This window comes from Sturnus vulgaris, chromosome 17 (genome assembly GCF_052056855.1).
Source record: "Sturnus vulgaris isolate bStuVul1 chromosome 17, bStuVul1.hap1, whole genome shotgun sequence".
NCBI classification, from domain to species: domain Eukaryota; kingdom Metazoa; phylum Chordata; class Aves; order Passeriformes; family Sturnidae; genus Sturnus; species Sturnus vulgaris.
This window is the reverse complement of record NC_142259.1, coordinates 1,826,007-1,847,214: the sequence shown is the minus strand read 5'-3', so window position 1 is coordinate 1,847,214 and position 21,208 is coordinate 1,826,007. Positions and strand designations below refer to the sequence as shown.

The 21,208-nt window shown below is 59.4% G+C and overlaps 1 protein-coding gene across 15 annotated transcripts in view; it reads left to right on the top strand.

The window, feature by feature from the left end:
• Positions 1 to 21,208, top strand: part of EPB41L1 (erythrocyte membrane protein band 4.1 like 1) — a 59,735-nt gene that overhangs the window by 15,466 nt on the left and 23,061 nt on the right. For 10 of the 15 annotated variants that reach the window (XM_088175239.1, XM_088175237.1, XM_088175245.1 and 7 more), the window contains 8 exons: positions 15,740 to 15,930; positions 16,650 to 16,814; positions 18,969 to 19,073; positions 19,150 to 19,192; positions 19,802 to 19,877; positions 20,082 to 20,300; positions 20,387 to 20,474; positions 20,735 to 20,887. In XM_088175239.1, the coding sequence (XP_088031365.1) occupies positions 15,757 to 15,930; positions 16,650 to 16,814; positions 18,969 to 19,073; positions 19,150 to 19,192; positions 19,802 to 19,877; positions 20,082 to 20,300; positions 20,387 to 20,474; positions 20,735 to 20,887 (1,023 nt within the window). In that variant the 5' untranslated portion in view covers positions 15,740 to 15,756. Of the gene's footprint in view, positions 1 to 15,739; positions 15,931 to 16,649; positions 16,815 to 18,968; positions 19,074 to 19,149; positions 19,193 to 19,801; positions 19,878 to 20,081; positions 20,301 to 20,386; positions 20,475 to 20,734; positions 20,888 to 21,208 lie in introns of those variants that run through there. The other 5 variants (XM_014886268.2, XM_088175252.1, XM_088175248.1 and 2 more) reach the window with 1 other exon arrangement.

Below are 21,208 nucleotides of genomic sequence, written 5' to 3'. Positions count from 1 at the left end.
CCCCACTTGACCCAATTCTTCACTTGGCAGCTCCAGCCTGGCTGTCACTCTCCGTGTCCATGACGAGCCGCTGGCTGCTCTGGCTGCTTCTGTGGTGCCTCAGCCCGGGCTTGGCTCCTTTTCTCTGGCTCAGCATCCCTGGGCAACTCGAGGTCAGCTCAGTGGAGCTGACACACCAGCCCCACCCCTGAGCTTGCCAGGCTGGCTCGGGGCAGGACAGCACCCACCTGTCTGCACAAAGGTGTCTGAAGTGGCCAGCAGCGCCCTACAGGGCCTGTCCCCAGGAAGGGACCGGTCCAGCCGGCCTGGAGGAGCCTTCCTGCCCTCCCTGGCCAGACAGGCTCTGGGCTGGACCTGTCATCTGTGCCAGAGGGACAGGAGTGGACGTGTCCCAGCGGGTTCCCTGGGAGCGGCCTCCCTTGGTCAGTCCATGGTGATCTCCTCCACCAGCAGGTTCTTAGCTCTTAGCTCTTCCCTTCCTGAACTGCAGAATCATTCAGGTTGGAAAAAACCTCCATGATCATCGATTCCAACCTGTGACTGACTGATCACCACCTTGTCAACTAAACTGTAGCACTGAGTGCCACATCCAGTCATGTCTTGGCCGCCTTTAGGGAGGGGGACTTCACCACCTGCCTGGGCAGCCCCTTCCAATCCCTGGCACCGCTTTCAGTGAAGAAATTTTCTGAAATATCCAATCTAAAACTCTGCTGGTGCAACTTGAGGCCATTGCCTCTCCTCCTGTCCCTGTTCCCTGGGAGCAGAGCCTGACCCCCCCCAGCTGTCCCCTCCTGTCAGGGAGTTGTGCAGAGCCACAAGGTCCCTCCTGAGCCTCCTTTTCTCCAGGCTGAGCCCCTTTCCAGCTCTCTCAGCCTCTCCTGGTGCTCCAGCCCCTTCCCCAGCTCGTTCCCATCCCTAAACACGCTCCAACCCCTCCAGGGCTCTCTTGTGAGGGGCCCAGAATTGGACACAGCCCTTGAGATGAGGAGCTGATGCTTCCTGGTGCTGTGCTGCCATGGGCTGGGACAGCTATGGGGTGGGACACCTGGGGTCGGGTTGGCAGGACAAGTGGCAGAGCTCACGTGGGCTGGTGTGAAACCTGCTCCCAGGCTGGGGACCAGGGCATCTGAGGTGAAGAGGAAATGCTGGCAGTGCCCTTCATATTCCCAGTGCCATGTTTTTAAGCTCAGAACCATCCTGCTGTGCTCTCCTGGTCTGACATCCTTCCAAACTCCTGGCCAAGGGGTGGGAGGGAGCAGGATTGGGGCAGTGTGGCCGTGACCCTGCACAGCTGTGGGGACAGGGATGGATGTGTGGGGTCAGGAGCCAGGACGATGCCTGCAGGCGCCTCGTGGCTGCAGGGAGGGGGGATGAGGTGGGTGGTGGTGGCAGGGGAGGAGCAAAGCCTCTCCCAGCAGCTCAGTGTCCCTCTGCTCCTGCAGGAATTGAGGTGCCCATGGGATGTGCTGCAAGGCCAGCAGGGAGCTGCTTTACTGTAAATGGGAACCACCAGGAGAGACTGTGATTGTCCGGGAAAAGATTTGGAGGCTAAAATACCCATCTGTGTGCCTGACCTGAGGGAACAGTTGGCCCTGAGGAGGGAACATGGAGAGGGGGATTGAGACAAGTGTGTGGGGATGAGGGGTCAGAGAAAGTTTTGCACCAGAGGGTAAATTTTGGTTCTGTGCTCACAAAGCTGTGCTGTGCCAGCTAACGGGGACCTGCAGGAGGCAGGCAGAGAGAAGTGAACCCCAAGGTGCATCCAGCTGCAGGCAGCAGGGTGTGTTCCCTTGGGGAGCAGCCAAGACCCCACAGGTGGGAGGAAGAACCGAGTGTGTGGGCTTGGACCCTGTCGGGGCTGTTGGCTTCTCTGTGCAGAACTGAGCTGTCACTGCTGATGTCTGCAGGGCTGGTCCAGGGGGGTCACAGAGCCTGGGGACAGGGGGAGCTGCAGAGCTTCAGTGAGTGGAAGGGCGGAAGGAGCTCTGCCCTGGCTGCTCAGGACAGGGACAACAACAGCCCAGATCTGGAGGGAGGTTTGCTGAGATGCAGAACAACTGTCTAAGTTGAGGAGATAAAGCCCTGGCACAGGTGGTGGTGCAGGAGAGGAGTTTTGGAATTCCAGACTGGTTTGGGTTGGAAGGGACCATAAAGCTCATCCAGTCCCACCCCCTGCCATGGGCAGAGACACCTTCCACTATCCCAGGTTGCTCCAAGCCCCGTCCATCCTGGCCTGGGACACTCCCAGGGATCCAGGGACAGCCACAGCTTCTCTGGGCAACCTGTGCCAGGACCTCCCCTCCCTCATAGGGAAGAATTTCTTCCTAACATCTGACCTAAATCTCTCTTATTTTTTTTTTTCTAATGGTTCCCTCTTGTCCTATCATTCTCTCTCCTTTTAAAAAGTCTCCCTCTCTCTATTCCCAGTGCCCTTAGGTCCTGGAAGGGGCTTTGAGCTCTCCCTGGAGCCTTTTCCTCTCCAGGTGAACACCCCCAGCTCTCTGAGCCTGGCTCCAGAGCAGAGGGGCTCCAGCGTGCAGGGCATCCCTGTGGCCCTGGGGAGGAGCCTCATCCCCCTCTCCTCTGCAGCACAGGCTGCTGGAGGCTCGCAGGGATGGATGGAGGTGCTCCCTGTGCTGAGGTGAGTGGGTTAAAGCACCTCTGGAGGCACTGTGGGGCAGCAGGGGGCTCAGAGGAGGGACAGCCCCGTGGAGCCTGGCTCAGCTCTGGCAGCCAGCGGTGGTGCTGTGATTCAGGGCGGGGGTGAGACAGCCAGGGCTGCTGCAGCACCGACATTCATGGGCAGCACGGGAGGAGCCACACAAGATGTTTTCCCTCATCTTATCAGCGTTTCCCGAGCCTGGCTGCCAGGTACAGCAGCTCTGAGCTGGGGAGATGTGCTCTGCCTGCCAAGGGAGCTCCAGAACATCTGGCACAACTGTAAATCACAGAATATCAGAACGGTTTGGGTTAGAGGAACCTTAAAGCCCATCTCGTTTCACCCCGTGCCATGGGCTGGGACACCTTCCATTATCCCAGGGTACTCCAAATCCCATCCAGCCTGGCCTTGGACACTTCCAGGGATCCAGGGGCAGCCACAGCTGCTCTGGGTACCCTGTGCCGGGGCCTGCCCACCCTCCCAGTGAGCAGTTCCTTCCCAGTATCCCGTCTAACCCTGCCCTCTGGCAGTGGGAAGCCATTCCCTCTTGTCCCCTCACTCCAGACCATTGTTCCCAGTCCCTCTCCAGCTCTCCTGGAGCCCCTTCAGGCACTGGAAAGGGCTCTACCCCCTTCCCAGAACCTTCTTTTTTCCAGGCTGAAATCCATTCAGCTGTTCTGAGTACATGCTTCAAAAATCTTACTCGGGCATCTTTCCATGTCCTTTCTGGGCTCAGATACCCTCACCTGGAGCCCTAAGAACTGCCCAAGGGTTCAATCCTCTCAGGGCCTTGGCCCATCCTCGGTGCTGTAGCTCAGAGTGGGATCAGAGGCTGTTCTGCATCCTCAGTGCATGGCCAGGCTGGTGCTTCCCAGCCCCTGCTTTCCTTCTGAAGGATTTCTGCAGAGCCACACTGAGTCCTCATAGTGGGGGGTTTTGGTTGCATTTTGCAAGTCATTGAGGAATTCTCAGTTTGGGTGTTTGTCGTGCCTGGGTACTTGGGTGCCAAAGGATTCTCCTCAGCTTTGTGGGGACAATTCTGTAGATTCGTACAGAAGTGAGACTGGAGGAATGTTTTCTTAGCAGAATAGAGTCAAAGCCTGGTAAGAAAGGTTGTTCCAGGCTGAACCTCTTGTCATCCATCTCTGCCAAGTCTGCTGTGGACCAACTCAAGGGGGATGTCTGGCCATGGTCCTTCTCTGGATGCTATTCCTGGCTTCTGTTCAATCTCCTTTGACATCTTTTTAGTCCTTTTGTGTATCTGTGAGATGCTTCAGAGGATGGAAATTTCCAAGTTCCAGTTTCCCTGCAGCAGCTGGAGCCCAGCTAAGCCACACGTGTTCTGTAGGGCTCAGGACTGAGTTTCAAACACTCAGGTTCAGGGCTGGGTGCTGTGGGCAGGGCTGGGGACTTTGGTGCTTTGGGGTTTGTGCAGGAGGGCTCAGGGTGTGCTGGCTGCGTGGTGGTGACGCTGCATTAATGGGGATAAACCACACATGATAAATACATCCTGAACTGCAAACAGGCAGGGAAAGCAGCCTGAGCAGGACTGCTCACTGCCCAGAGACAAGCAGGAATGTCTGAAGGGTGTTAAACAGGAGACAATGGGAGAAAAGCCCTTCCCCAGGATGGGCTGTGGGCACCTCTCACCTGCAGCAGCACTGGGGCTGAGGGGTCCCAGCTCCTGGGGGATGTGGGGAGCTGATGGGGGACTGGGAGCATGTTGGGCCTGTGGCAGTGAGCATGGGGCAGCTCCACTCCTGCTCCTCCAGGCATGGCCTGTCCCTTGCCTGTCTCCTCCATGGAAGGTGGGGAGGGCTGGTAGCCTCTCCTCTGTGCCCTTGAGCTTTTCCCTACACAAGGAGCTGCTCTGGGGAGGTGGGGTGCTCCCCCAGATAGGTACCTGCTAGGGTCCTGCATCTGGCCAGCACAGCTGGCTAGAGCTTTGCTTTTCTGGTTACATTTTGCAAGTCATTGAGTTCTCAGTGTGGCCTCAGTTTGGGTGTTTGTCGTGCCTGGTTACTTGGATGCCAAAGGATTCTCCTCAGCTTTGTGGGGACATAAATGCTGTTGCTGTAAATTTGTACAGAAGTGAGACTGGAGGAATGTTTTCTTAGCAGAATAGAGTCAAAGCCTGGTAAGAAAGGTTGTTCCAGGCTGAACCTCTTGTCATTCATCTCTGCCAAGTCTGCTGTGGACCAACTCAAGGGGGATGTCTGGCTATGGTCCTTCCCTGGATGCTGGTCCTGTTTCAGCTCCTGGGGAGCTTTGCTTCAGCGAGAGTCCAGGGAGTCACGGGGACCCCAGGCACTGTCCAAGACAAATTGGAAAACATAAGGATAGGTATCAGTGAGCCTGGCTGGTGTGGGAGGCTCTGGAGGCTTCCCACAGCAGTGGGACACCCCTGTGCCACTCCTGTGGGACCTGGGGCATGGCACAGCATGTCCTGCCTATGGGGCAGGGGGAGGTGACAGCACCCCGGTCAGCACTGAGGGGGGGGGCTGGGGGCGGTCCCTGCAGTGCAGTTTCAGTCCTGGGGCAGGACTGAGGTACCTTCTCCTCTGCAGCCGAGTCCCCTCTGTGTCCCACTGTCCCAGGGTGTCCCCTACAGGGAAGGTCAGAGCTGATAAAGGAGCCCATGTGCTGCTCCCCACCCTGCTGCAGCTCCGAGCTCACGCGCTCTCTCCTCTCCCCACTCTGATCCCTCCTGCATCCCTTCCCTTGAAAACATTTGTCTCTTTTCTTTGATAATTGCCTGCGAGGCCTGAGCACCCCCGGGGCCTCTGAGCTGCCCTTGCCTTGGCAAAAGCTGAAAATCCTCTTTACTTCCCACGCTTGGGCACCCACAGAGGGGCCGTGTCCTTCCCTGCAGCATCCTGGGACCCACTGTGCCATGGGTAGCAGGGGGATGTTTCCATGCATAGCAGAGGGTTCCTTATCTGCCCTACAGATTCTCCTTGGAGCTGTGGGTCCTCCACAAGGACAGGCTGCTCTCTGATGTTCCTGTCCTGGTGGATCCCATGAGTCAGTGGCCCTGCCCCTGTTCCTTAGTGTAGTGTGGAATCCTGGTATGGGCAGGGGGCCTGTGTTGCACATGCTTGTGTTATTTAGTCTCATTTGGGGACACTCTGGGTATTTTCTGGTCCTGTATCAGTCTGTCAGTGGTGGAAATGGGGCTCGTTGCTGAGCAGCTACAGGGTCCCCTCTCTGTGACAAACATGGCTGGGAGAGGGTCAGGTGGGGAGGAACCAGAGGGAAACCTGCACTGGTGTCTGTAGATGTTCAGAAAGTGTGAGCCAGGCATCCCAAAAATGGGGAACTGGCACAAAACCCCACAAATATTCAGATAGCAGCCCCTCCAGTGAGTGCTCTGAGGTAGGTGCTGAGGACAGAGCTGAGCAGACATTGACAGGGACAAGTGGTCCAAGTGGGGTGTTTTGGGGAAAGACGTGTGGGCGTGGATCAGCTGTGCCATGCCAGAGATCCTGGCCTCCCAAATCCTCCCTTGTCCTGCTCACACTGGGGAGGACAGCAGGGACAGTGTGGGGACAGTGTCTCCCTGTGACTAGGTGTGACTGGGGTGCCTGAGGGTGCCTCTGATGGCTGGAGGTTAGGGGGAATGATGAGCCCTCACCTGCATTTAAACCCTCAAAGACTGATGGGCTGGTTCCCTGTCAGAGGCCTGAGATGGCAGCTGGGTATAGGGTGAGGCTGGTCCCAAATGCCAACATCCCTGACCTGGGTGAGGGGCAGAGAGGGTGCCTTGCTGTGACTGAGTCCCACGTGCCTCAGTTTCCACTGTCAGGATTGGGTGAGGGGACACAGGGAGGACAGCCCTTTCCCCCAGCACGAGGCCAGTGCAGCAGCTCTTGGCCAGTGTGGTCCCCACAGGGACCCCATCGTGCCCCTGTGCCCAAGAGCCAGCCCCAGGCAGGGCCCAGTGCCAGTTCCCAGTGCTGCAGGCACCCCTTCCCCTGGCCCTGAGCTGTGCCAGCCCTTCCTCTGCTCGGGGCTGCAGGGCAGTGGGGCAGCCCTTCAGCAGTGCCCCCAACACTTCCTTCCTTCCCTGTGGGCATGCCAGAGTGTCCAGAGAGGGATGTGCCCAGGGTTAGTTCAGGTGATGTTTTTCAATCGATTTTCCATTCTTTCCAGAACAGCAGGGATTGGCTTTGCCAGCCCTCCTATCCCTCCACCCCAGCTTTATTGCTACCAAATTAATGAGGAACATGTTGGTGCTTGAAGTTAGAGGCTCTATCAGCAGCTCTCTGCCTCCCTCCAGGTTCTCAAATGCCTCCAGAAGGATGGCTGGCAGCTTTGCCAGGGTCATGGTGCAGGGATGAGACCAGTGCCTCTCCACCCCCACAGCATCCTCTGCTGGGATCTAAGGGCTTCCTTGGACCATGAACTGAAACCAAAGCCCAGTTCAGCCCTGGCCTCTTCCAAGACTTGAGCTGTGTCCCACTGTGGTCCGAGGAAGCTGGCTCTGCATCCCTGCCTGAGTCACCAAATCATGCTGCAGGTGACAGTGGGGGATGCAGGCAATGCCCTCCTGTGCCATGTGGGATCACAGGGATGTGAGGAATTGGTGCCATGGGGTCAGCAGGGGCAAAGGAGGACTCTACAACAGCACTGCCTATGCAGGAGCTCAGGTCAGTGCTTGCTTGGGGGGCACTTTTGGGGCAGGGGGAGCACCTGTGGGGCCCCGAAACTGCTCCTTCCCTCAGGAGGCATCTTGGTGTGGTTTCTTGGTGGGTGAGGAGGTACAGGATCAGGCCCAGGCCCATCTCCATGGGATGACTCAGGAATCAGTTGGGTCCTTGCTGAACCTGTTGTCACCATGGCCAGTTTGGGGGGCTCTTCTGGGTGGTGGCACTGTGGCTGATGTCCTTCTGCTGGCCCCATCCCCACGCTGAGACACAGATGAAGATCTCCTGGGCTCTGCCTCCCCCTCCAAAGTGCTGCCTGAGTTGGCCTGTGCCAGCCCAAGGGGTTCCTTTGCTTCTCCTTAAGAGAGGAAAGGTGAGAGCTTGTCCATGGGGTGCCAAGAGCACGGGGCCAGGCTCTGCTCAGCAATGCCCAGGGACAGCCCCAGGGGCCACGGGCACAAAGTGACACACACAGGAGGGGCCCTCTAAGCTCAGGAGACACTTCTGCACTGGGAGGGTGGCTGAGCACTGGGGCAGGTGCCCAGGGAGGTGGTGGAGTCTCCATGGCTGGAGAGACTCAAATGCCACATGGACACATCCTGGGCAGCTGGCTCTGAGTGGCTCTGGTGGAGCAGGGGCTGGGCAAGGTGACCTCCAGAGGTGCTTCCAGCCTCCCCCAGCCTGTGATCCACTTCTCGGGCACAGTGCAGTGGCCCTGGGCAGTGTGCAGGGGTTCAGCAGGGCACAGTGGCACAGTGGGGTCCTCCCTGGGCACAGTGAAGGTGCTGATGCCACAAGGCCCAAGTACCAGCAGGACTCCCTTTGAAACCTGTAGCTGTTCAAGTCTCCCCAGTCCTTGTGCACTCTGGGGGTCTCACCAGTCATGGAACCATTGATGTTGGAAATTCTAACCTTTAACCCTGCACTGCCAAAGCCACCACTCACCCATGTCCCCAAAGTGCCACATCTGTATGTCCTTTAAATTTCCCCAGGGATGGTGACTCCACCACTGCCCTGGGAAGCCTGTCCAATGCCAGACCACCCTTTTCAAGACTTTCAGAGACAAGAATTTCCACAGGCCCCTCTGCAGTTAGTGGGTAGTGGATGCAGTGGGTCCCTTCCAGCCTGGCCAGAGCCAAAGTCCCTTTCTCTGGGTCCATTGTTGCTTCCTACCTGGGATGGAGGGAAGATCCTTCCTGCCCTTGTTTTCCCCAGGCTACCTGATGGAGCCACCCAGGGACTCTGTTCAGTTGTGGATGACATCAGCCCTGACCAGTGCTGAGCAGCCAAGAACTGGTAGCCCCCAGCCCCAAACCCCAGTGGCTGCACCCTTCTGGAGAGTTGGGAAAGGGGGAGATTCAGGGCCTGAAGTGCTGTCGGGGGTGCTGAGGTTGCCTAGGAATGGTGGGTGCTCCCAGGGGGCTGCAGGGTCCGGGGGAGCTGCAGGCCCCCCTGGGCCCTGGCCTGCCTGAATGGTGGGGATTGCACTGCCGAGGTGGTGGGTTAGGGTGCAGACCAGACAAGAATTTTGGAGGAGAAGGAGTTTTCTGGGAAGTGTGGGATTACTGGTTGTCCCTGGCTGCAGGCTTCTGTGTTTCAGAATGGGACCACCTGGGCTATCCCAGTCCAGTGGCTCAGGAGACCTAGTGAAGGTGCCCAGCCTCGGGGAGGGCTTGGAGGGAGGGCACTGGGGACTGGGACCCCTTCCTTGCCTGTCTGGTTCCCCCAGGGCTGATGTTCTTGGCTGGGGGAACAGTCTGTGAGTATCCCAACCCATGGGTACCACTTAAGCTCATACTGGTGAGCAGCTGGGCAGTTTGGGTTTCTCCTTCTGCATCCAGCGTGGTCACCCACACAGTGAGTGCCTATATCCTAACAGCCAGAGCCTGATGGGGATCTCCAGCAAGTCCCCAGACTTGTGCTTTGTCCCCTTGGCTTCCTGATGGCTCGGCATGCCCAGGACTTCCATCAGCCAGATGTGTGTGCTGGAACTGGTGGATCCTGCCTGGGCACTGCTGCTGCCAGCAGGCTGCCCACACCTGGCCTGGGCACCCCAGCCCCTGCCTGCCTCCCGGACCCCGCCTGTGCTCTGGCTGTCCCCAGCACCCGCTGACAGCAGGAGCTGTCCCTCTGCCCAGCAGGGTCTGGGCTGCAGGAACCCCCCTGCTACCTTGTGGGGTGCGGGCAGAGTGTCCCGCCCGTGTTTGCTCCCTGGGACTGTCCCTCCCAGGGGACGAGCAGGAGACGTGCCCTGGAGCCAGGGATGTGCCGGGTGTCACGCTTGGCACTTCACCCTGGCCAGGGCCGATGAAAGAGCCTCTGTTCAGCCGCCGCTGCTGGGACAGCTCGGGCCAGCCTGGGGCCAGCGGGGTGCTGGGTTTTGATGGCAGCGCGGTGTTTGCTGCCCCGGAACCCATGGCAGGGCCGGGCAGTGCAGGACAGTGCCAGGTTACCGTGGCATAAAGATGTGCAGCCGGCTCTCCTTCCCTGCCGGCCGTGCGTAGAGAAGGGTCCCGGCAGGAGTGCCCGGCCCGGGATGAGTCAGGAGTTTGCGGGGACGGGGGGCGATGGGGCCGGCACCGGCATCCCCGGTGGACGCCCGAGAGGGCAGCCCCGCTCCCAGCTGCCACTGCCAGCTCCCATCCCACCGAATCCCATCCCACCGAGTCCCATCCCACCCCATCCCGGCTGCGGCTGTAGCGCGCATCCATCCACCCATCCGTCAGTGCGCGGGGCGTGGGAAGAGGCGGCTCTGCAGAAAGCGCTGCCTTGGACGCAGCGCCAGCCCGGCGGGATGAGCCGCGCCGGAGCCATGGGGAGCTGGCACCCAGGTAGGAATGCTCGGCCCTGCTGCTGCTGCTGCTGCTGCTCTGGGCTTTAGTCAGCAGCGGCTGCCTGGGGACGGCTGGGGGGGATGCGGCTTCTGGAGCCTGGGGACGATGGGGGCGCCTGGACTTGATCTTAGAGGTCTTTTCCAAACTTGACGGTTCTATGATTCTGTGACGGGGCACTTTTACAGCTCGGGACGCTGCAGATCTCTACCCTTGCTCGTCCTCTGTGAGGAGATCGGGGTTCAGTCTGCAGGAGCAGGGAATCCTCTGTGTTTCTGATCCCCCCCTTCACCATAAAACAGCTCATATGATTCTCTGGCTCTGCTGCAGAGCAGCACAGGAGAACTCTAAGGCTGCACTGTGGAGAAGTCTGGGGATTTGTGTGTCCCGTGCCAGGGGGTGAGGTCCCAGAGGTGGCACTGAGGCCCAAGGGTGGCATTGGGGCTCAGGGTGCTGTGTGCTGCCAGGGCTTTGGGGCTGCTTTCCTTGCTTGCTGTTTCTATGTCCCTGGAGGATTCCCAGGACTCCCTGCCGGGCTCCCTTCAGGTTTCTAGGATGGCTGCAAGGCACTGCCTGTGCTCCTGTCCCCTGCCAGCTCAGCCCTGCCTGCTCGGGGGGCTGGGTGCCCTGCTGAGCATCTCCATTCTGCCTGGGGACTGGCAAGTACCCAGCCCCCTGCCCCGTGCCATGCAGCCACTGCTACCCCCGTAGGGTGCCCCCCATGCCCGAGTGTCTCTGTGGCAGCATCTGTCCCCCAGTGTGATGCCACAATGTGATGGGGGCTCTGCTGCCACCATCAGTCCCACGGGCCCTTGGCAGCGGTGAGGGAGGAGGTGGCTGGGTTGTCACCCATCGCTGTGCTCCCCACTGGAGCCCCCTTTGGGCACTCAGCAGGGGCTGCTGCCTGCTGTGACCGAGATGCTCCGGAGGTGAAGCCTCATGGATGGGCAGAGCCTCTGCAGGGAGCAAGGGGTGTAAGGGAGAGCCCGGGAGAAAAGGGGGATGCTCAGCCTTGGAAAGCAGCCTGGCAGCCGGGAGTGACTGGGCAGGGGAGGGGGAGAACAGGCTGCAGGGAAAGGAAGGCTCTGGGAGAGGAGCACTGCAGAGGCTGGAGCTGGGATGTGCTGGGGCAAAGCAGCTGGGAAATCCACGCTCCAGCTTGAAGGGGAAGGAGGAGGAAAACACCAAGGGGAGGAGGAGCAGGCAGGGAGATGATGGGAGGAGATTCCAGGCATGACAAGCAGGTCTGCCTCTGATCCTGCTAAGGCTTCCTTTGCAGTCACCATTTCCACGTGCCTGTTCCGGTAGCCTGGAGCTCCATCCGGCTCCAGCCCTCTCCCCTGAGGAGAACATCCCCCAGCCCTGGGCTCCAGCTGCAGCAGGAGTGAGCCAGCCCTTGCTGGGAACTGGGCTTGTGCTGAAAACTTGGCCTTGCTGAAAACTAGGCATGGGGCACCAGGGCCTGTGAGTGCCAAGAGGAGCCCTTTGGCCACTGCCCTGCACAGGGCAGGGTCTGGGGGTCTGTGCCCGCTGTCTCCAACAGCCTCAGCATGGGATTTGCTCCAGTGGGACAGGCACGAGCAAGGCTGGGTGCTGGGAAGGCTGGTGCCCAGTGGGATGGGGTCCTGCTGTACGAAGTATTTGGAAAGAAAGAACTTTTACAACTCCACCAAGTTCACTGCAGTTGTGGTGTAAACCTCTTTTACAGGTTTGTGACAGCAGATATTTCAGTGAAATTGTCCCTTTGGCAGCACTCTGGGACCTGTGTCCTTTCTGAACCCGTGGCCTGCAGTCTGGGGTCTCTGCTGGGGCAGCAGAAACTGAGTTTGCCCAGGGAAGGTGCTGTGAGATGGGCAGGGCTCCATGGCTGCTGCTCCCTGTGTGTGCTGTGCTGCCTCCTCCCATTAGGGACAGCTCCTGCCCACAGCACAGAGCTGCTCTCAGGGCAACATCTCCTGCACCTCTTGAGGGCCCTGGGAAAGGCCATGGGAAAAAAGAGGGATAAGGGGCTGGGACAGGTTGCACCATGAATGCTGCTCAGGTCCCTGCAGAGCCTACAGGTGTCCCCAGGGTGCTGAGCACCTCCAGCCGGGCACAGAGGGTGCTGGGGGTCATGTGGACCTCGGTGTCCTCCCACAGCCCCTGGTGCAGGTGAGTACAGGTGACCAGGCTGCCATGGAGGGTGGCAGCGTCCCACTGCAAGTGCCATCGTTCCCAGAGGCTTGGTGCTGCCAGGCTGGGGCTGAGCCTTGGCTGCAGCAGCACTGGGGTGAGTGGCAGTGCTGGAGGAGCCCCAGCCTCCCCACTCAGCCCCAGGGCGGGTCGGGAATGGCTCCTGAATGCGGCCCTTGTGGCTGTTCCCGGGAGCGTGGCGGTGCCAGCGTGGTCCCTCCGGCAGGGCTGTGCAGCTGCAGGGCTCAGCTGCAGCGGGGCTGTGCCCAGGGCCACTGCCCCTGCCAGCCCTGGCTCCCTCAAACAGCTCCTGGCCCCCAGCAATGACCCTGTGTAGAGACCAGAGTCTCCCCAGCACGGCTGCAAGGCCAGAGACTGAGGGATTCCCTGCCCTGGGAGCAGGGACATGGTCCCTGGGGATTTGCCAGGCTCCGTTAGCAAAGCTCTTCCACCTGGGCTCAGGCTCCTGGCCCACCATCAGAAGGTTGGAACTGGAGCTCAAGATGCAAAAGTGAGGTGGGATGAATTCCCAGCTTGCTACCCTTAAAAAAAACCCTCATTTCCTCAGGGATCAGTGCAGGGAAAAAGTAGTTTGGAAGAAAGTTTAGAAATGTCAAGTGAAAAACTCAGCATGTTTTTGGTCCAAAGTGATGAGTTGTCATTTTCAAGATTTCATGTTGATTAAAAATTCACACACTGAGATCCAAGCGGAAGTTCTTGGGAATGATCCACACAGGGACTGGGGCTGGGAGTGAGCAACTGCTTGAATTTGCAGTGGAAAAACAGCAGCCTTGTTTCCTCTGTGGAAAAAACAAAACCACTGGCGACCTCTGAAAGCTCCTGGTGGCCTTGACCAAGCAGTGGGATCTGTCAGAGGACCTGATGCTGCTCAGAGTGGGTTGTCTGGCCTGTCATGGCCAGGAGAATGTGGCCCTGGGACAAGGAATGAAATCCCGGGCTTTTGGCTGTGAGCTGAGGCCTCTGTGGTGACCACACAGCCAGCACAGGCACGGGAGGGGAACGTTCCTGGGATCTCCTGGCTGCGAATCCGGCGGAAGGCGTAGGCTTGACTCCCTGTCTTCTCCGTCACCTCCTCTCTGTTCCCTCCACCCCCAGAGCCAGTTTTAGTAATTTTCCTGGGAAGGTTTCACATCTTCCCACTGCTGAGGACACCTGAAGGGCAGCAGTGGGACAGGAGCTGCAGTGTGGGATGGGTTTCTCTGTAACAGTGAGTCTGGGAGTGACACTGAGCTGAGCCTGAGCAGTGCAGTGGATCCACCAGGGATGGGGCATCCAGAGGGTCCTGGGGCATAGAGGCTGGAGGAGGGGTCTCATGTGAACCTCATGAAGTTCAATCAGGCCAAGTGCAAGGTCCTGCACCTGGCCCAGGGCAGCTCCAGAACCAGCACAGGATGGGGGCTGGGTGGGTTGAGAGCAGCCCTGGGAGAAGGACTCGGGGGTGCTGGTGGTGACAAAATGGATGTGACCTGGCCATGGGCACTGGCAGCCCAGAAACTGGGCTGGGCTGATCCCACAGTGTGGGCAGAGGTGAGGGGGGGATTCTTCCCCTCTGCCCACTCAGGTGAGACCCCACCTGCAGAGCTGCCTCCAGCTCTGGGGACCCAGCATCAGAAGAATGTGGAGCTGCTGGAGTGAGTCCAGAGGAGGCCACAGAGATGCTCCAAGGGCTGGAACCCCTCACCTCTGGGACAGGCTGGGAGAGCTGGGGATGTTCACCTGGAGAAGAAAAGGCTCCAGGGAGACCTCAGAGCCCCTTCCAGTGCTTGAAGGGGCTCCAGGAGAGCTGGAGAGGGACTGGGGACACAGGAGGGAGTGCCAAGACAAGGGGCAATGGCTTCACATTTCCAGAGGGCAGGGTTAGATGGGATACTAGGGAGAGGTTTTTCCCTGTGAGGGTGGGGAGGCCCTGGCACAGGTTGTCCAGAGCAGCTGTGGCTGGCCCTGGATCCCAGGGAGTGTCCAAGGCCAGGCTGGGCAGGGCTTAGAGCAACCTGGGATAGTGGAAGGTGTCCCTGCCCACAGCAGGCTTTGGAATTGGAACAGGATCTGCAGGCATTACTCAGGACTGCTGGTGTGGCTGCTCTGTGGGCAGGGTGGGTGATGTGACCAGAGGGTCACAGATGCTCCACCTGAGCCACCTTGTGCAGCCACAGCTCTCAGACTCAGGTGGGGATGATGCCAGCAGATACTGCACAGCTGGACATGGCCTGGTGGGGAGCTGGCAGGGCCTGAGCAGCCTGAGTGGAGAGTGGTAATGGTCAAAGGGTGCTCCATGACCTGTGGAGTGTGGACCCTCCCGGGACACCTTGCTAGTCCATGCTCTGTTGGCATAAAAGGTTCCAAAAACACACTGCTGAGCATGCCGGCATGGAAAGTGCCTTCCCCTCCCTGTTCCTGGCCCTGGGTTTGTTTTTCAGGCAGCTGGGGCTGGAGGCAGGAATCCACAGGGTCCCAGGCTGGCCGTGGGAACCCAGCGTGCTGCTGCTGCTGGGGTGGCCAGAGGGGAGCAAACCAGCCAGCCCGGATGCAAGCTGTGGAGCTGTCCCTGTTTGCCATTTCCTGTGTCAGTGCAGCCTTTCCCCTGACTCACAGCCTGCCTTTCCTCCCACTCCTAGAAAACACCAAGTGAAGGTTCCAGCCGGTGCAGGGGTGTGGGAGCAGCAGGTCAGAGCAGGATGCTGTGCAGGGATGGGGCATGAGCCCATGCCCTTGTCCGTGGTGGGTCCCGGTCCTTGGTGAGTCCGTGTCACTGGTGTCCCTCTCCACTACTGGCTCTTGTCCTCCAGCTCAGAGTATGAAATCCCAGTGTCCTGTGCTCTGGCCACTAGCCCCTTGCAAAGCCACCTCTTGGCACAGACAGGGAGCTGGGATCTGGCAGCGGATCTGTGAGTGGACAGGGATCTGGGATCTGGCAGTGGACAGGGAGTCAGGCTCTGGCAGTGGATTTGTCAGTGGACAGATCTGGGATCTGGGCTCTGGCAGTGGACGGGAATCTGGGCTCTGGCAGTGGATTTGTCAGTGGACAGATCTGGGATCTGGGCTCTGGCAGTGGACGGGAATCTGGGCTCTGGCAGTGGATTTGTCAGTGGACAGATCTGGGATCTAGGCTCTGGCAGTGGACGGGAATCTGGGCTCTGGCAGTGGACAGGGAGTCAGGCTCTGGCAGTGGATTTGTCAGTGGACAGGGATCTGGGCTCTGGCAGCGGGTCTGTGAGTGGTCAGGGAGCCGGGGGCTGACACTGAATCTGTGCATGGACAGGTAGCCGGGGCCTGGCAGCGGATCCGTGTGAGGCAGGGATGGGCACATCCCAAGCCTGTCCCAGCCTTCCCGAGCAGCCAGGCCATGGCTGTCCGGGCAGCATCCCCCAGCCCCGGTGACACTTGCTGTCTCTCCCCGGGCGCGGTGACAGCGCGGTGACCGGCGGTCATGACAACGGAGACAGGCCCCGGCTCTGAGGTGAGGAACGCGCAGGAAGAGGCTCCGCAGCAGCAGCTGGAGGCGGCGGCCCAGGGCCCCGCGGCCGCGCCCAGCCCCGCCGGCCGCGACACCGACCCCAATGAGAAGCTTGGGACGCAGCCCGACACCCGAAACATGGAGCCGGTGAGTGCTGAGGGCGGGGACCGTGAGAGGGGACAGGCAGGAGCAGGACAGGACGGGACGTGCAGCTCGCCGCTGGCCGTGGTGGGGAGAGCGGTGAGGCGGGCACGGCCCTCGGGCCCTCAGGGCACATCCCCGAGAGGAGCCCCTCAGGCGGGGCTGGGGGGCTCTGCCGCTGTTCCAACTGCCCGAACAGCTCCTGGCAGGCAGGACAGGCCTGTGGGAGCCGGCAGTGCCAGCGGGGAATGGCCGGGGAGGGAGTGGACACTGGTGCCATGTCCCTGGCTGAGCTGCCCAGGCCGGGCTGGGAGCCCCGGCTGCAGCGGTGTTGGCTGTGGAGCTGCTGGGGAGCTGAGCTGCTGCACTGGTGCTTGGGCAGGGAGGACTTGGGTGATGGGGAGCTGAGCTGCTGCACTGGTGCTCGGGCGGGGAGGATTTGGGTGATGGGGAGCTGAGCTGCTGCACTGGTGCTTGGGCAGGGAGGATTTGGGTGATGGGGAGCTGAGCTGCTGCACTGGTGCTCGGGCGGGGAGGATTTGGGTGTTGAACTGACCCCAGCTATCCGTTTTCCAGGGAGCTGGGCTATGCTGGCAGGGTGGGCTGGGGAACTGCCTCTCCCCAGCCGCCCTGCTCTGCTGTGCAGAGCCTTAGAGCCTTCCCCCTCTGCCCGTGTGTGCCTCTGGCAGTGGTGCCAGGTAACCCTCTGTGTGTCCCTGCTCCAGGGTACAGACATGGAGGACAAGGACTACAGTGAGACCGATGGACTCTCTGACAAAACAACTCCCAGCAAGACCCAGAAGTCACCCCAGAAAACCACCAAGAAAGTGAAGAGTGCCCTGTGCAGGGTGACCCTGCTTGATGCGTCCGAGTACGAGTGTGAGGTGGAGGTGAGTCCCAGCTTTGGGGGCCTGTGCTGGCTCCAAGGAGGGGACCCTGCCTGGTCCAGAGGGTCCTCAAGGACAGGACTCTTCCTAGGACAGCTTTGTAGTACCTCTGTCCTAGGGAAAAACACCCACAGCCATTTAAGCTGAAACTTCAAAATCAGTTAAAAATCTGGAAAGAAAGACCCTTGTAGGGGATTTCAGCCCAGTGAAACCAAATTTGGCAGCTAGTCATAAGGGAAAACAGGGTCTAAGTCAGAAGCTTAATGGCTGGGGATAGAGCTCTGCCTGGCTGTTCAGGCGCCTGGCAGTGGCTACAGGATGGGACAGAGGGGACACACACCTGGCAGTGGCCACCTGAGCACTGGGAGATGCTGCAGGGCTGCTTTGGCCACCATCAGCACAGGCACTTCTCACTTCCAGGACAGGTGGGGAACACCCAGGATTCACTCAGGAGTTGGGGCTGGTGTTTGTGGAAGGTTCTGGTGGCTCTGCCAGGGGAACAAGGCAGCAGGGAACAGAAGGACGTCCCAGGAACCCCTGTTCCCATCTCCAGCACTTGCTGCTGTCTCCTGTCCCCATACTGGGAAGGCAGCACTGCTCCAACCTGCACCCTGAGCCCAGGAGGGAGGGAGGGAGGGACATTTTTTAATGACTGACAATTTTGCTTGAAAATTAAAAGCTGAGGTTGTTCAGGAGCCTGAACCTCAGGGATCTGAGGTCTTTGCCCTGGCTCTGGCCAGTGGCACATCGGTGTTTGCCTGCAGCACAGAGCAGATCTGTGTGTGGGTGCTACCTGCCCCAGGGCTTGACTGCCTGGGACTGATGAATGGAGGGAGGGTAGGAACAGGGAGCACCTCAAGGCTGGCTGGGGGGTCTGGCCCCTGCCCATGGCACAGGAGCAGGGCCTTTGGTCCCTGTGCTCCAGAAGCCCTGGCTGTCACTTCAGCAATAAAATGGGTCATAAAGCTGTGGAAAGATGGCTTGGCACCAGGATGAAAATCTTCCTGAAGAAGGAAAGGAGAAGAGCATCTTAAGGGCTCACGAGCCCTGGCAGAGTAATCCTTCCCCTGGCTTTCCCCAGAGCACTGGCCAACCAAACTAGGATGGCAGGAGAATCTCAGGGCCGAGGTGCTGGCAGAGCAGAGCAAAGCAATGCCCATCACCATGTCACCCAAGGATGCTGTCAGCCATTCTTTGAAAAAGCTACCTGGAACACAGGGGGGAAGGTTTGGGGTAGGAATGCTGGTGCATTTCTGGCAGACCCTGTTGGAATAGTTGTGCCTTGTCCATGTGCTTTAATTAAACCTTAATTCAGTAAAAATCCAACACGGGAGTTAAACTGTTCAGTGTGACACCCCAGCACATGCCATGGGTGAGTGTCTGCCTTCAAACCCAGGTCAGAAGGAGGGAGGAGACCCAGGAAGGGTGATGGCATCTGCTGGAAAAGCTTTGGAGGGTAGCAAGAGCCTGCTTGGTGCTTGCTGCTTGGTGCCCTGGGTTGTCATCCTGAGGGAACCTGCTGGAAGTGCTTCAGTAAGTAGATGCCTTGGAGAAGGGAGATGGGAGCTGCCAGGCTCCCACAGGGGAGATGCACACTTGGGAAGGGCTGTTCTTCCATGGCCATGAACAAGCCTGGCCCTTGGTGCTACTGGTAATGAAAGGAAATTCAGGGGAATTCAATTCGCATCCCTGGAGTTCAAGGCCAGGTTGGATGGGGCTTGGAGCAGCCTGGTCTAGTGGAAGGTGTCCCTGCCCATGGCAGGGAGGTGGAACTGGACAATCTTTAAGGTCTCTTCCTGCCCAAACTGTTCTTGGATTCGTTGATACCAAAGGTGCTCTCCATCACTCCACTGGCTCTTGGTGGCTCTTGTTATGCTGTGCTTGGGGATCCAGCCACTGCTGGCACCAAGAACCCACTCCTGCAGCCCTGGGACCTGGGTGTCCCCGCAGTGGTGCCCCATCTCTGCAGCCCCGGGATACCCCTTGGCACCACTTTAGGGACACACAGGTGATCCTGGGACTGCAAGGCTGGGATATGCTGAAGCCCATGCTGGGTAAGAGCATGTTTTAGTGTTTATTGATGTTTGGTGGTCACCTGGAGGGTGTCCAGGAGCCCAAGGGACCAGCTGACCATCAGCCTGCCCATGTCTCCCACAGAAACACGCCCGAGGCCAGGTGCTCTTTGACATGGTGTGCGAGCACCTCAATCTCCTGGAGAAGGACTACTTTGGCCTCACCTTCTGTGATTCAGACAGCCAGAAGGTGAGCATGGGGGGTCCCTCTTCAGCCACCCCCTCCAAGGTGGGGCCCCCCCTGACCTGCTGTCTCCTCATTGCAGAACTGGCTGGACCCCTCCAAGGAGATCAAGAAGCAGATCCGCAGTAAGTGCCTGGGGAGGGTCCATCTTCCCCAGCCCTGGGGTGTCCCATGGGGCTCCCGGATGTCTCAGTGTGGCTGTCCTGTGGCAGGTCACCTCCTCACCTGCCCTGGAGGGGACCTTTGGCAGCTGACCTGAGGACAGGGACACTGTTGCTCATTCAGCTGTTTGTTACCCACTTCTTCTCTTACTCATGAGAAGCGGGGGACAAAGGACCCCATTTGTGCCACTGGAGAGTTGGCTGCCATGTGCAAGGGGGACCTTGCTGGGACAGGTCCTGGGGTGCATTTGCCATGGTGTTGCCTTGCTGGTATGGCAGAAAGGCTTTTACCCAAGGTGTCACCTTCTGGGACACAGGAGGCTTTTGCTGGGACACTGAGCTCGTGGCTCCTGCAGTTGTGATGCTTTGCTGTGCCCAGCTCTTTGCAGAGGATTCAGCAAGTTGTGCTGGAGTCCCAAGGGCTGTGCCCCGGGCAGCCTCTGGAGTCCCCTTGTCTCTGCCTTGTGCAAGGCTTGGAGGGAGCAGCAGGATCCTCAGTGGACACACAGATGCTCCCGTGCCCTGTGTGCAGCCCTATGGGTGCTGTCCTGAACTGCTCTCTCCCCTCTCCAGGCGGGCCCTGGAACTTCGCCTTTACTGTGAAGTTCTACCCTCCAGACCCTGCTCAGCTCACAGAGGACATCACCAGGTGAGGACCACGGGCCTCCTTCCCAGGGAGTCCCAGCCTGCTCCAGAGGGCACCAGATTCCTTCCCAGGGAGCCCCAGACTGCTGAGGGGTGCACACGTCTTCTCCCTGAAGAGTCCCGGCCTGCCCTGGGGGGCACCAGATTCCTTCCTGGGGAACCCCAGCCTGCTCCCCTGCCCCACTCTGACCATCTGCCCCTCCTGCAGATACTACCTGTGCCTGCAGCTCCGTGCTGACATCATCACGGGCCGCCTGCCCTGCTCCTTTGTCACCCATGCCCTGCTGGGCTCCTACGCAGTGCAGGCCGAGCTGGGTGACCACGACACCGAGGAGCACGTGGGCAACTACGTGAGCGAGCTGCGCTTCGCACCCAACCAGACACGGGAGCTGGAGGAGCGCATCATGGAGCTGCACAAGACCTACCGGTGAGCCCCGGGGCGGGTCGCATGGCACAGCTGCCCCATGCCCCTGGGGCACCTGGCCACGTGTCCCCCTTTCTGTCTCCCTGCAGGGGAATGACCCCTGGGGAAGCAGAGATCCACTTCCTGGAGAACGCCAAGAAGCTCTCCATGTACGGGGTGGATCTGCACCACGCCAAGGTACGGGGCTGGGGGCTGCCAGAGTGCTGCCCCTTGCCATCTTGCTCCTGCCCACCTTCCTTCTGCAGGGAAGGCTCCTGGCATGCCTTTAGGTAGCACCAGAGAAGCTCCAGAGATCAAACTCCACTAGCCTGGGGTTCAGTGTTCCCTTTGCCATCCAGGGCCCTGCAACATTCTGCAGGAAGGATGTGGCCCTGCTGGCCAGGCTGGCTCTTGCCGAGCTGCTGACCTGTCCCCTCCTGTCCCCGTGCCTCCTCCAGGACTCAGAGGGCATCGACATCATGCTGGGCGTGTGCGCCAATGGCCTCCTCATCTACAGGGACCGGCTGCGCATCAACCGCTTTGCCTGGCCCAAGATCCTCAAGATTTCCTACAAGAGGAGCAACTTCTACATCAAGATCCGCCCAGGGGAGGTGGGTGCCAGGTGCTGGGGCAGCCCGAGGGCTGTCCTGAGGGATTGAGGCTGATGGTGAGGATTTCCTCACCTGGCTCCACCTCTGCTCCAAGGATCCCACATTTATGACCATGCTGGCCAAGAGAGCACATTTCCCGTGACATGGATTTTATTTCATGTTCTCTTGTGACTTCAGCAGGGGTCCTGAAGGACCCCAGGATCCCATCCCTCACAGACACTGTGACCCTGCTGGTATAGGGAGCTTGCCCAGGAGTGGGGGTTGAGGGCCTTTTTTTTTCACATCTTCACAAGGTTTTTTCATTCACTTTCAGACTTTATT